The sequence below is a fragment of the Elephantulus edwardii genome, unplaced genomic scaffold (assembly GCF_000299155.1).
Source record: "Elephantulus edwardii isolate Elephantulus edwardi_28Jun2011 unplaced genomic scaffold, EleEdw1.0 scaffold00006, whole genome shotgun sequence".
Taxonomy (NCBI): Eukaryota; Metazoa; Chordata; class Mammalia; order Macroscelidea; family Macroscelididae; genus Elephantulus; species Elephantulus edwardii.
Window position 1 is genome coordinate 955,213 of NW_006399756.1, and position 13,663 is coordinate 968,875.

The 13,663-nt window shown below is 53.0% G+C and overlaps 1 protein-coding gene across 1 annotated transcript in view; it reads right to left on the minus strand.

Moving 5' to 3' along the window:
• Positions 1-2,166: 2,166 nt before the first annotated feature.
• LRRC27 (leucine rich repeat containing 27) overlaps positions 2,167-13,663 on the minus strand; it is a 29,196-nt gene continuing 17,699 nt past the window's right edge. Inside the window, exons 7-10 of the mRNA XM_006880121.1 lie at positions 13,300-13,402; positions 9,181-9,299; positions 8,328-8,448; positions 2,167-2,295 (exon numbers count right to left, since the gene is read on the minus strand). Of these exons, the coding sequence (XP_006880183.1) occupies positions 2,167-2,295; positions 8,328-8,448; positions 9,181-9,299; positions 13,300-13,402 (472 nt within the window). The remainder of the gene's footprint in view (positions 2,296-8,327; positions 8,449-9,180; positions 9,300-13,299; positions 13,403-13,663) is intronic.

Genomic DNA, 13,663 nt, shown 5'->3' on the forward strand with positions numbered 1-13,663 from the left:
GCGCGGGCCGCCCGCACGGGGCGGGGAGGCCGACCCCTCCTGGGAGCCCCGAGCCCAGGGGCAGCCCTGAGCTTGGCCGGGGCGCCTCCTCCCCCGACCCCGGGTGCCTCCCCTACTTCTTCCCCCACCCCGGGGCGCCTCCTCCTCCTCCACCCCCCCATCCCCCCGCGGCGCTGGCCCCTGGCGCCTCCTCTCCTGCACTTTCTGCAGAGCCTGTTCGAGCTGGCGGCCGTGCGCTGCGGGGAGGAAGTCCGGGTACGCACAGGATGCCGGTCCAGCTGGCGGAGGAGCCGAGGGCGCGTGGAGCAGCAGCCCCACCATCGCACAGGTGACCTGGGCGACAGAGAGCAGCGCCCGGTTCAGGATCCCCGTGTGTAAGGGGGTGGCCAGTGCCGGGGCTGGGGAGGGTGACCACGAGTTAGGTTGCTAAGGAAACATCGAGTTGCGTGCGTGCGTGTGGCCGGTTATCACTGAGCCTGCAGAGCTGACAGTAGGAGCGCAGCCTAGGTCGGATCAGTCAGCGCCCGAAGACTGAGACTGGCCGGACTGCGGACTGCTTGTGTCCATGACCGTGACCCTGGGCCGGCTTGGTTCTTGAAGCCCAGCTGGCTGTGGCTGACCAGGCCAGTTATCCTGACGACCCGCATGCTGCCCATCCGCACGCTGCCCGCCCTGCGGGGCTCAGACCTATGCGGTGGCCACTGCTGCACCACAAGCACAACACAGGGACATCCCAGAGGGCCTCACTGGTCCGATTCTATTGGGGTGCCAATGAGCAGAGAGGGGTGCTAATTGCGGTCATACAGCACCGTGCAGCAGCGCCAGCCCTTGGTGTCCCCACTACTCTGGTCCCCTCCAGATGCCTCAGTAATAGGTTCACCAAAAAAGCACTGACGTCTGAACCCCCGCTGGCCCTTGCAGCCAGAAGAGCTGGTTGAGATGGATTCTGGAACAGAAACACCCCTTCCCCATGGATGTGTGTGAGGACAGAGCCAGGTAAGGACCTCTTAGGAGGCAGGGGCGGTCAGGGGGGAGGCATTCCCACAGGGGTGCAAGGTTTGGAAGGCCCATCAGTTGGATGGGGACAGGAGAGGGAAGGCTGAGAAAACTGGTGTGTCACACAGGCATACAGGCAGCCCCCAGGCTCCAGGTGCCAGCACTTGGAAACGTTTGGAAAAGGGTGACTTTGCTTTCAGGGACTCAACTTGGAGGCAGAGGCAGGGAGCACCCACATTCCTGATTGTCCTGCAGTCGGTGGGAGGGCCCCAAATACCCTACCCGAGGTGTGTGGTCTCTTTATGAGCTTGGACACCCAGCTGACCAGTAGTTACTTCTGCCACTGCTATCACTTCTGAGTGGGACCCTAAGACGGAGCCGACTGTAGGGCTTCCAGGTGTAATGGTGTGCTTCCAAGTGCTTAATTCCTGCACTACTCGGCCTCTGGACAAAGCCGAAGGGGAAAGAACAAGAGACAGCAGGGCCCAGCTCAGTCCCACCAGCTCTGTTTCTACAAGACTGTGGGAGTGTCCCTGTGCCTGGTGAAAATGCAGGTGACTGCTGGGTATGGTGGGCCTGGTGCCCAGCACCACTCCCAAAGCCACCTCCCTGGCTCTCATGTCCACCCTTCTCCTAAGTGGGGTGAGGCCTTTCCTGGGTCCTTTGCAGGGTCTCCCTGAGTCCTGGTCTGTATTTGGGGGTCAAGCCCCTATCAATATCCTGGGAGGAAGTGCCTACCACCACAGGTTGGGGCGGCTTTGGAGCTGACCTCAGGCAGAACTCTCCCTGGGCTAGGCTTCCCTGGCCTTGGGCTTGGCCAAGGGGAACCCCTGATGCCACCAGCTGGTGCTTGAACTGGTGTTTTCTGGCTGCAAAGTACTCAGCAGTGACCAGGGCGGCAAGGTGTTACGCGGGCTGGCTGTGGGATAGATGGAAAGGAGAGTGCACAGTATTCTCTTCCTTTCAATGCCGCGTAAGCTCAGCACAACCTCAGAAAAACAGCAGTGAATTTATTAAAACAGTGGGCTGCATGAAATCATGCGGAGAAGGACACGAAGCCCAGACCCTCCCCGGTAGAGCACATGCAGAGGCGACCCTGACATAGAAGGTGGAAGGTCCCTCAGAACTGCTGAGCCTTCATCAGTAGGATCTGTGAACATTTTCAGATTACTATTTCATGTTAAAAAATATATTCTGAGGCTGTGAGTGAAGTGAAAGGTTTCCAGTGAAGACTGCAAACTGCTCGTCCCTCTTCAAGGCCAGTTTCAGTCTCCTGACTTCATCCTGGAGATTATCTGCCTTTGGGGAGAGGGGGCACGGATCATGAAGACCTGCAGGACCTGCATGTGGGCGCTGTGTGCCGGGCAACCCTGGGCTGGGTGCATACAACACTGGGCCCTTCATGGGGTCTGTCGTTGTGCCGTCACACCCACAGTGCTGGAGCCAGTCTGGTAGCCTCTTCAGCAGCCCAGGGCCTGCCTGACCCCAGTGAGAACACAGCCAGTTGGAAAGAACATAAAGACCTCTGGTGGCACAGCTTGACTCACCAGATACTGCGTGCATGGTGGCAGAGCCTCTGCCAGGAGAGAGCCTGGAGCCTCAGGACAAGCCCCGTGGCTTGTGACATTACCGCCTGGGTGGGGGAGAGCCCTGCCACCCTGCAAAGACAGCCAGCAAGTAGGTGCAGGTCCCTCCATTCTCACATCCCCTCACAGGTGTATTGCCTGGGCCTCACCTCCAACCCAGCTATTCAGGACTCCCTCTCAGTGCCCAGATGTCCCAGTGTCTTAGCTTGACACGAATACCTCGATACAAGTACCACTGACCCAGTAAACACGCAGGGACTGTCCTATTTCCTGTAGAAACATGTGCTCCAGTGGCCCTAACCGCTGTCTCCTTAGATCATTCTTTTCAGTCATTAAACCCTTCAGACTACAAGCCCCTTACATCTCTGCCTCATGAATCCTGGACAGCTCAGTCCCCTGGGAGCCCACGTGGTGTCTACTCACAGACCATGGGGTGGGACCCTCTACCTCTCTTCCTACAATGCTTGCAGGAAAAGGTGCATGAGAAGCAAAATGTTGGAAATCTACCCCACAGGCCCTGTGAGAGCACCTTAGTTCAAGGCCCCCAACAACTGCCTGCTGCAGTCTACCTCACAGGTAATATCACATGCAAGTAAGATCTTGCTGAAGTCTCTTAAAAAACAGTGGAAACGGTTACAGGGGACTTCTAGACAGTCACTCCGGATTCCAAAGACACACTGGCACAAGGTGTCATTCCTGAGGCCGATGGGTCTTGGCTGGAAGCAGGGAATCTCGGGAAGATACACTCCTTTGACTGGGTGGACCATAACCAACTGTGGCTAACACTGGAAACAGTGAAATCCTACAACACTGAACTGTGCTCACATGAAACTTAAACATAGACCTAGAGGCACTTGTCAAAACAGAACGAGGAAACACTATGCTTTAAAATCAGGAAATGTGTGCATCAGGTTTGTATCCTTTCTCCACACCTATTCAGTCTGGATGCTGAGCAGACAATGTGAGAAGCTGGCCTGTATGAAGAATGGCATGAGGATTGGAGGGCTCTATATAACGGGGATGATACAATCTTGCTGGAAGTAAAGACAACTTGAAACATTTGCTGCAGCCTTCAATCTGGGTTACAGCTCAACATCAAGAAAACAAACATCCTCACCACCTTACCAATAGGCAACATCGTAAGAGCTAGAGAAAAGTCTCAAGTTGTCAACGATATCATTTCAGTTGGATCCACAACTGAACATGGTAGTGGCAGGCAAGAAGTCAAAAGACATGTTGCACTGTGGAAATATATTGTCGAGGACCTCTCCAAAGTGCTAAAGAGAAAGAATGTCAGTGTAAAGACTAAGGTGCACCTGACTCAAGCCAGGATCTTCTCAGTTGCTTTCTGTGCATCTAAAAGGCTATGAATAAAATGGTGACAAACAAGGAAGCAATTAAAACTTTAAAAAAAATTATTGTGATTTTAACTAAAACTTTTCAAAGTGTCCTTTTAGTCCAGAGGGAGAGTTTTGAGAAAAGCCTCCTTTGACAAGTTTAAACCCTTTAACTTTGCAGTTTGCATCCCTCAGTCATCTAGTCTCACCCTTTATTAACAAGGTGGGAACGTCAGACCTTCTATCAAAGATGGGATTTTCAAGGAATGAAAATGTTCACGTTTAAACCTTAACCAGGTAAGTGCCAGGTTCACGTTGAATCACAGACTTCATTATTTCCTGTCTCCTTGCCATCTTTACATGATGTGATGAAGGGAAGAATTTTTCCTTGAGATGGTTCAGCTCGGGAAAACTGGTATTCAGCTAAGGCCAGCATTCTAAGACCGCCAACCTCCTTCAGCGAGCAGCCTTGGTACCCTGAGGTGCCTGCTGCACAGGATCAAGGACTGCAGCCTTCAATATGGATTGCATCTCAACATCAAGGACAAATCCTCACCAGTGGACACATGAGGATGGAAACTGACAACTTCACATTATTGGATCTACAGTCAACACCCTTGGTACGAGCAGTCAGATCCAGAGACATACAGAATTAGGAAAGTCTGGTATCAGGGGCCTCTCCAAAGTCGTAAAGAGTAGTGATGTCAGTTTGAAGACTAAGGTTTGCCTGATTCAAGCCATAGTCTTTCTAGTCACCTTGGAAAGACTCCTTGTGTGCAAGAATAGCAAAGCTTCATCTCACGTACTTTAGGAATGCTGCTGTTAAGTGCTGCCAACTCTGCTACAACTCGTAACGTCCGAGCAACAACCCATCTCATCCTGGGTCGTCGTCTTCTGTGCTGTCCCTCCACCTTTCCAACATGTCCCTCTCCTAGTACTGGTCCCTTCTGACAACATACTCAAAATATGTGTGACAGAACTTCAAAATCCTTCACTTCAAGGAGGAGCCTGGTTTCACCCTCTCTAGGACAGACCTGTTTGTTCTCTTAGCAGTCCACGGTACTCTTCTACTGCACCACAACTCAAAGACATTGAATCTTCTATTATCCTTAGTCATTGTCCAGCCCTCAGATGCATAGAAAGCAATTGAGAAGTCCATGGCCTGGATCAGGTGCCCCTTAGTCTCTAGAATGACATCATTGCTCTCTGACAAGGTCCCTGACAGCAGAGTCTCCCAATTCAAATAGTTTTATGTTATTTTTCATTGACTGGGCATGTTGGGAGAGGCTATTCCTTGGAGAAGACCCTGGAGGATATGGAATGACTGACTGTGGCGATGGGAGCAGGTGTGTCAGAGATGGTTAGACTGACTCAGGATAGGGCAGGATTCAGAGCTGTTGTTCACAGGGTTCCTATGAGTGGCAGTCTATTTGATGGCACATAACAATTCTTTAGAGAGGGCCCTCATGTTTGGAAAGATAAAAGGTGAGCAGAAGAGGATGGATTGGCATGGTGCCTGCAGCACTGGGCTCAAGTGTGTCAGGGTTGGTGAGGATGTCACAGGACAGGATGGTACAGATCTGTGTTCACACGGTCGTTAGGAGCTGTCCTTGACTTGATGACACCTAACAACAACAGGCACCTCCCAGTGTTAGGGCAAGAACGATGAGATGAGGGGGCAGAAGTTGATGCCTGATAAAACATGAGCCATCAGGACCAGAACAGAGACTGACATGCCTGGAAAAGGCTGGAAACAACATCATTAAATGCCTATTTTAGGTGTATGTGTGATGTCAAAGGCAGTGGGCTGGGGTAAGAACTGCCTACCAGACCTTGAACTCTTGACATCCTCTCATTGGCCAACTCCAGCCCCAAGGCATGTCAAAAGGAGGAAGCCTAACACCTCACCTCCACAGTAACACCCAGCTGCCTCCATTACCCTGTCTCCAGGGAGGAAGGGCTGCTGTTCACTCTGCTTCCTCACCAAGGTGCCCTCCTCCAGTCCCTCCCACCAGCCCCTCCTGCCGGGCTTACAGAGCACCAACCCTGGGGTCACAAAGCCTTTAACTCTGCTGAGAGCCCTCAGGTGCCACCACGTGACCCTGCATCCGCTACAGGAAGCCATGCTGAAGCCCTGTGTTCTAGGACCATGTGGCCTCCCGAAGCTGGCATCTTTAAATGCATGCATGTGCTCAGTCCTACATACTTGTGCCAACCTGACCATCTGCAGCCAACCTAGCTGCCCCCACAAGGCTCCCTCTATCTGTACTGCTTAAGGAATGCTGAGTTCAGAGTAATGGGAAATTGTGGAAATGGCAAGTGGGAACTGTTTGGCAACATGAAGAACATGTCATTAAGCAGAACATGGAAAATGTGCTGACTCAGCAAAATAAGATTCCTCTCCTCCCACCAGACACCCCCACCTCGGCCATCTCCATGTCCTCCCCCCACCAGACACCCCAGCCCAGCCATCTGGGCATCCTCTCCACCATCTCCATCCTGGCCATCTGGGCGTCCTCCCTGCAAGACCCACTCATCTCAACCACGTGCACATCCGCCCACCAGACCCCCACCCCCCCCAACCATCTTGAAACTGTACATGTGCTCAGTTATTCGAATTTCTCCCACGAGCCAGCCCCACATGACCACTCCTACTTTCATGAATAAACAGCCGTGCCCTTTCAGTTGTGGTTCGGTGCTGTTGAGTAGACCCGTGGTGACCCTGAGCCTTGTCCTGCCTGTACCGTCCTCATCTCTAACACACTTGAGTCTATTGCTGTAGTCACTGTGTCAGTCCCTGGAAGGGCTTCCCCTCTTTCACTGACCCTCCACCTTTCCTAGCATGCTGTTCCTGTCCAAGGAACAACCTCTCAGCAAACACACGCAGAGGATGAGGTGAAGCTCCACTGTCCTCACCTCCACAGAGCCCTCTGGCTGTACCTTCTCCAGGATACGCCTGTTCTTAGCAGCAATCCAGGGCATGTTCAGTCCTCTTCTCCAACACATCAGCCCAAAGGCATCAATTCCTTTGATATCCTTATTCATTGTCCAGCTCTCAGATGCATAGCACATTACTGAAAAGACTGTGGCCTGAATCAGGTGCACCCGAGCCTTCAAGCTGACACTGCTGCTCCTCAGTAATCTGGAGAGGTCCTTGACATTGGACTTTCCCAGAGCAATACTTCCTCATCTTCTCCACAAATAAACATGATGTCCTCCTCTGACCTGTGCTTTGCCCCTCTGTGTCTTCTTTGTAATTCCTCTCATGAACCTCCTTTCTTTGCATAGAAAGATACAGACTCCTGTATTTCTATTCTTGCTAACAGGACAAAGTACCTAAATTCTAAATTTAAGAATAAGCTGGAGACATTTTCTTGGCAACCACATCTGGCTACAAGATAGCAGAGGAATTGGTGTCTGCAGATCATAGTGCTGGAGAGATGACTGAATTTGCCACGGATGTCAGAACAAATGCCTGCCTGGGAGGACATGCTACCAGAGTGCCCCTTAGAGGCTGGGATGGTGACACTGCATCTCACCAATGGCGGTCAGGGCCTGTCCTTGGAAGAGTGCGTAGCAGTGGGAAAGCATAGCTCACAGGCTCGGCTGGGACAGTCAGTGTGGCAGTGTGCTCAGGCAGGTGGGGACTGTGGAGCACTGAGGGGGCAAGTCTCAGATCTGCTGTGAGAGTCGCTGAATCAGAGGGAACCGCAGACAGGCCCTTGGGAAAGCCTCCTTTTGTCTCACTCACAAGCCCCGATATACCCCCTCAACCCACCACCCAGGTCCTCACAAGGTCTCCTTCCTAACCCTGGAAAACCCTCTCACCCTTCTGAGCCTCCCAGAGCTGCCTCGGTGTACCCCACAGGCCTGATGAGCCTCCCAGGGCTTGTCCTACAGGCTCTCCGCCACAAGCCTGAGTAGTTTCCATCTTCTGAAGTGTTGTCCTGGTTTCTGTTACCCCACTCTAAGTTGAGAAAGTCCACTTCTGTCCTTCCTGATCCATGTGGTCCAGGACCCCTGCTCCCCCTGCCACCCCCCCCCCAAGGTATCCGAGTCCTGGGATCTGGGATGGGCTCTCCCCATTGAAAAGCTCTTCTGGATCACCCCTAATAATATCTCTTTTGGGAACAGGTCCTCTACACCCCATTTGAGAGGAGTCAGACCCCCCCACCTGTGCCTCATGAGTGTGGGGCCTGTAGACGGGCTCTTCATTGTCCAGAGCCACTTGCTAACCGTCTGTGGAAACACATTTCCACGAGGCACTGTGTGTATGAGTGGAGACCTTTGAGCCACGTGAATGGCCAGCCTGGTGGCCAGGGTCCCAGTGATGACACCTGGCCTACCTCCCAGGACACCCCCAGGCTCGGTTCAGGTGCCCTGATGTCAGCCACTCAATGACACTTACCACCTCCAGGTCCTGCGTGGCTGCCTGCAGCTCCTCCTGTGGTGCCGCCGCTCCAATGTGCTTCTTTTCTCTCCTGTGTTTGCTGGATGAGCTGCTGGACCTCTTCCTCCAGGCAGGCCTCCTGTGGGGCCCTGTGCCTGGGGCCAAGGGCTGCACTCAGTATCTGTTCCAGCAGACCAGACATGTTGCGTTCTTTCTCCTCAGACTGAGGCTGACCTGAATCCTGACCTCACAGCAAAAGTGTGCTGGCCACCTTGGATCCCTCAGGGATGCCCTAGGATGGCAGGTAGTTTGTCCCCTCCCCGCACACGGGCTACTGGGCCTGCCCTCCCTCCTCCTCCACTTCTCTGCCAGGGGCTGAATAGGCTAAGGACTTGGGTCAGGGATGCTGAGGGCTGCGTGCTGAGGGCCACGTGGCGAAGGCCGTGTGGTGAACGCTGTGAGCTGAGGGCCGTGCGCTGAGGCAGGTGTTGACTGTTTTCTCATGCCAGCACTCCCAGGAGGCCCACACTGCTCAGTCGGGGCCATCTGGTCACTGTGAGGTCTCTGCAGGCAGAAGCCACCCTTCTGCCCATGGAGTCACCCTATCCCGCAGAACAGGACCAAATTTGTCACCTGGTCAACCCAGTCTACATGTTGGAACTGGGTCCTGTCACCTGATCTGATACCTGTATGTCGAGACCAAGGCCTCACCTAGACAGGCCATGCCCACTCCTGACAAGAGGCCTGACCCCACCATGGGGGGTCCCCTGACCCCACCACTGGATCCTCCCACCCTACAGCAGGCCTGCTCCCCAAGATCCCCTGCCCCAAACTGTGACCTGCAGGAATAAGGGGGCATCTTGGAGACCACCTCAGGGCTTTGTTGGCCTGTGATGCCTTCTCTTTGCTTGGCCTTCCTCTGCCCAGGGGGTTGACTGGAGTTTTCTCAGTATTGCTCAGGTCCATGGCAAAGGGGATCTGTGATGCTGCCTGGAGAAATGCAACAAGGTGTTTTCAGGAGCCCCCAAGAGGTATCTTTACACCCTTGGCCATCAGGGACATTACATTGGTGAGTGGTTGCCTGAGAGGACATGGTCCACTGACGGCTGCAGCACCCTCTCCAAACACGCCCTGTCTATACTACCCTCCCCAGTGGGCCAGGCCAGCACAGGCACGGAACACCCATGGGAGGTCCTCTTGGTACAACAGTCCTAGAGTCATAAATTCCCAGGTGGCCTCTACCAGTCACGCTGACCTCTGGCCCATCTAGCAGGGCCTCACAGTTAGGACCTGCAGCATCTAGCACTCAGTCCACAGCTCTGAGATAATAACGAAACGGGTCGGAACCTCCAGGGAAGTGAGGGTCATCTGTGGATAAAGACACTGTACCTCGTTTAGTGGCTAAACCTGGTCCTCAACCTAAGAAGTAACCACTCGACTTTTTGAACACAGATCCAGGAGGTCAGTGACCGAGGAGACCAGACGCCAAGTCTCAAATGTACACACAGCCCACCTCCACCTTCTCGTGTGTGAGTGTTGCCCCTTGAACTGCCCGTGGCTGTGATAGATGGACGTGCATGTGGTGGTGGGTGCCAAGCATGCTGAGGGCCTGGCCAGAGGTCAGGGGCAGAGCCATCGGAGGGCAGGTTCCCCCCAAGAGAGTCATAGTTGCTAGCTTGTTCTAGAAGTGACGTCCTGAGTTCAGGTGCTGCGTTACAGAATCACTGCTGTCACCAATGAGAAACGCCACTGGAGCTGCCCGAGCCTGAGCTGATGTGTCCACAGGTGTTGAGCGGTGGGCCTTGCAGCGTGGATCGCCAGGCCTTCTTCCAGGGCACCCTGAGTGGGCCTGAAGCTCTAGCCTCATGATTAGCATCTGCGTGTGTAACGATCTGACACCTGTCAGGTGATACCATGACAACCAGACGCCGTGCCAGCTCTGTGATTGGTGGCACATCGGACCACTGTGATTCCTACGGCTCTTGTTGGCTGATTTCAGACGCAGATGGCCAGTCATTTCTTCCTGCTCTTACTCTGGAAGCTCTGCTGAAAGCTGCTTGCCTCACGGCCACATGCAGCCGCATTGACTTGCCTGGAGTGCACTGGTGGGGAACCGAGACTGCAGAGGCTCCTGCACTGGTGAAAGATGAGAATTCCAGTAAGAACCACCATCACCCCTCCTGATACGTAGGAGAGGCTCAAGGGGAATCTAGGGGGCAGGAGCGGTCCCCTCCTCTCACCACCCTCAAGGACCGGGGCTGAGGACACTCCGGGCATTTGGATGGAAGGCAGAGCCAAGATCCAACAGGTGGGTTTCATTTTTCCTTTAAGGCTTGTCAGTTAAGCGTGGAGTCAGTTCTGAGGGGTGCCATGTGCTGGGGAGAATGTCACAAGACATAGGTTCAATGATTTAGCGATGCTGGGATGGCCAGAACTCACCCTGAGCCCACACCTGCCAGACGTGCACAGTTCAGCTCTGTGCCAGCCAGGGCCTTCTCTGCTCCTTCGGAGCTCAGGGTGGGCTCTTCCCGTGGCCCACACGCTGGGGTAAGCAGAGACACGCAGAACTGGTGAGACCTCACAGCCAGGTCCGATGGGCTCCTGGGGACTCCCAGGCAGTCTCTCCTGGGAGACACACTCCTTGCCAGGGCCTCTGTGGAGCCACGGCGCCCTCTGGTGTCATCCTTCCCAACTGCAGGCCTGTCTCTGGTTTCCCGCTGGGAGGACTTCCCACATTGGGATTTATGGCTTCAGCACCTGATGCAGGACCCTAGGAGTGGGAGTCCATGGACAGCAGTGGTGCGGGCCTGGTGCCCCTGGTGGTGGACAGCCAAGAACTCGGCTACAAACAGAAAGGCGCGTGGTGTGCTTGGTCAAGACAAAGCCATGGAGACCCCACAGCCACTGCACTCTGTCCTGGGACTTGCTGGTTCAGACTGACATGCAGGTGGGGGGTGTAGGCGAGATCCCAGCTTTGGAGCAGATAAGCTCATGGGTGACTTTCATTTCTTAATGGCCAAAAATATGGAGAGAAGCTGCACTGCAATCCCAGAGGCACATGCTTTGAATCCACCAGACGCTCTGCTGGGGAAGGAGGGACAATCTCCTCCAGTACCAGTCAGGTCCGATTTAATGGTACACACACAAAATAATAATAATAACAATAATAATAAACAATGAGACAGCGGTAAACATTTCTATCACATGATTGAGAACAATGGTGCTGTAAGAAGACAAAGGCTAAAGTCTGAAGGCACAGGCTAAAAGTAAGGTCCCAAGAACTGACAGAATATGAATTAAGATGTCTCAGCAAATGGATGCAGCCCTTGGCTGTGCTCATTAGGCTATGCCAAGACATTTGGAAAATAGCTACATGGCCAGCCAACCAGAAAAGACCCAGATGTCTGCCCCCCCCTTTTTTTTAAAAAAAAAGGTGAACCAATAGAATATGGAAATTATCAAACAATATCCTTAATATCACATGTAAGTAAAATGTTGCTGAAGATATTAAAAAATGTCTGGAGGACAGGACTGCCAGGAATTCGGGTGGGTTCAGAAGACACCATGGAACAAGAGGTACTGCTGATACACATGGCTCCTGGCTAAAAGGACAGAACACCAGAAAGATGTGTAATTGTATTTTATTGACTGTGCAAAGGCATTTGAGTGTGTGGATCAAAAGAAATGTGTTACATTGGGAAGAATGAGAACTCCAGAAGACTTTGGAACCTGTAGACCAAGAGGCAGTCACTCCAACAGGACAAGGGGATACTGCATGGATTAAAATCAGGACAGGTATGTGTTAGGGCTGCACCCTTTCTCCATGACTATTCAATATGTATACTGAGCAAATAACTGGAGAAAGTAGATAATGTGAAGAAGAATGTAGCATCAGCTTTAGGGGAAGAGTGGTCAGTAACTCACATTATGCAGACATCATTGCAAAGAGAAAAGGACTTGAAGCCCTTCTTCCTGCAGAAGATCAAGTACCTTTGACAACAGAGCCAAGAAAACAGAACTCCTAACCACTGGACCAATAGGCACCATAATGACAGAGAAAAGACAGAGGATATCAATAATTTTATTTGTATCTACCATCAACACCCATGGCAGCAGCAGGCAAGAAATGAAAAGCTGGGTAAGTCTGTCGTCAAGGACTCTTTTAAGTGCTAAAAATAAAGAATGTTGGTTCAAGATTGGGGTGCACCTGATCCAAGCCATGGTATTTTCCATTTCTTTATATGTATGTCAAAGCTGGACAATGAATACAGAAGGCAAAAGAAGAATTGGTGCCTCTGAATTCTGATGTTGGCAGAATATCCCATGAACTGCTAAAAGACCAAACAAATCTATTTTGGATTAAGTGCAAGCAGAGCTTTCCTTAAAGACAAGGATGGAGAGACTTTGTCTTCCTACTTTGAGTGTATGAAGAGGCCCATCCTGAGAAGTGGACATCATGCTGGGGAAAGCAGAGGGTTGGAGAAAGAGAGAAGGATCTTCAGCAAAATGAACTGACACAGTGATCCCAACGGTGGGTTTAGCATGGTGAAGGCTGCAAGGAGGGGGAGCGTTAGGCAAGGTTTGGCTCTGCTGTCAAAGGGTCATCATGAGCCGGGGCCCACCTGACAGCAACATTTAACAACCGCATCCCCTGCTACTGCCAGCTCCTGAATCCTCTGCACCACAGAACCGACGACACCTCCCATATCAGGATCCTGAAACCTTGGCACCTCAGAACCTACCACAGCTCCCAAGTCCTCTACACCCCAGACGGGTCCTCCTCTGTACTCCAGAACCAAGGACACCTCCCACATCACAGCTCCCGAGTCCTCTACACCCCAAACCCAACACCCCACTCCACATCACAGCTCCTGTTCCCCCCTTACACCCTGGCACCAACACCCCCTGCAGTGTTGTCACAATTTACACAGGTCAGTAAGTCCACCATACCCGTCACCACCAAGCCCTCTCAGCCCCCACGCCATCCTACCAGACTCCTCCTCAGAGGTTGCAGGCGCCTCAGCTCCTCCTTCTTCATCCTCATCTTCATCCTCCAGGTCTGCTCCCTCCATTCCTGAAGGATCAGTTTATCTCTGGAGAAAACACACCAGAGGTGCCATCAGTCCGAGTGGCTGGGAGCGAAGTCCTGGCAGCTCTACTGTGTCATTAAGGCTTCAGTGGCAGCCCGACCTATAGCCCCCAGGCAGTGTCCAGGGAGCGGCAGTGTCCAGGGAGCGGCAGTGTCCAGGGAGCGGCAGTGTCCAGGGAGCGGCAGTGTCCAGGGAGCGGCAGTGTCCAGGGAGCGGCAGTGTCCAGGGAGCGGCAGTGTCCAGGGAGCGGCAGTGCTGGGGGAC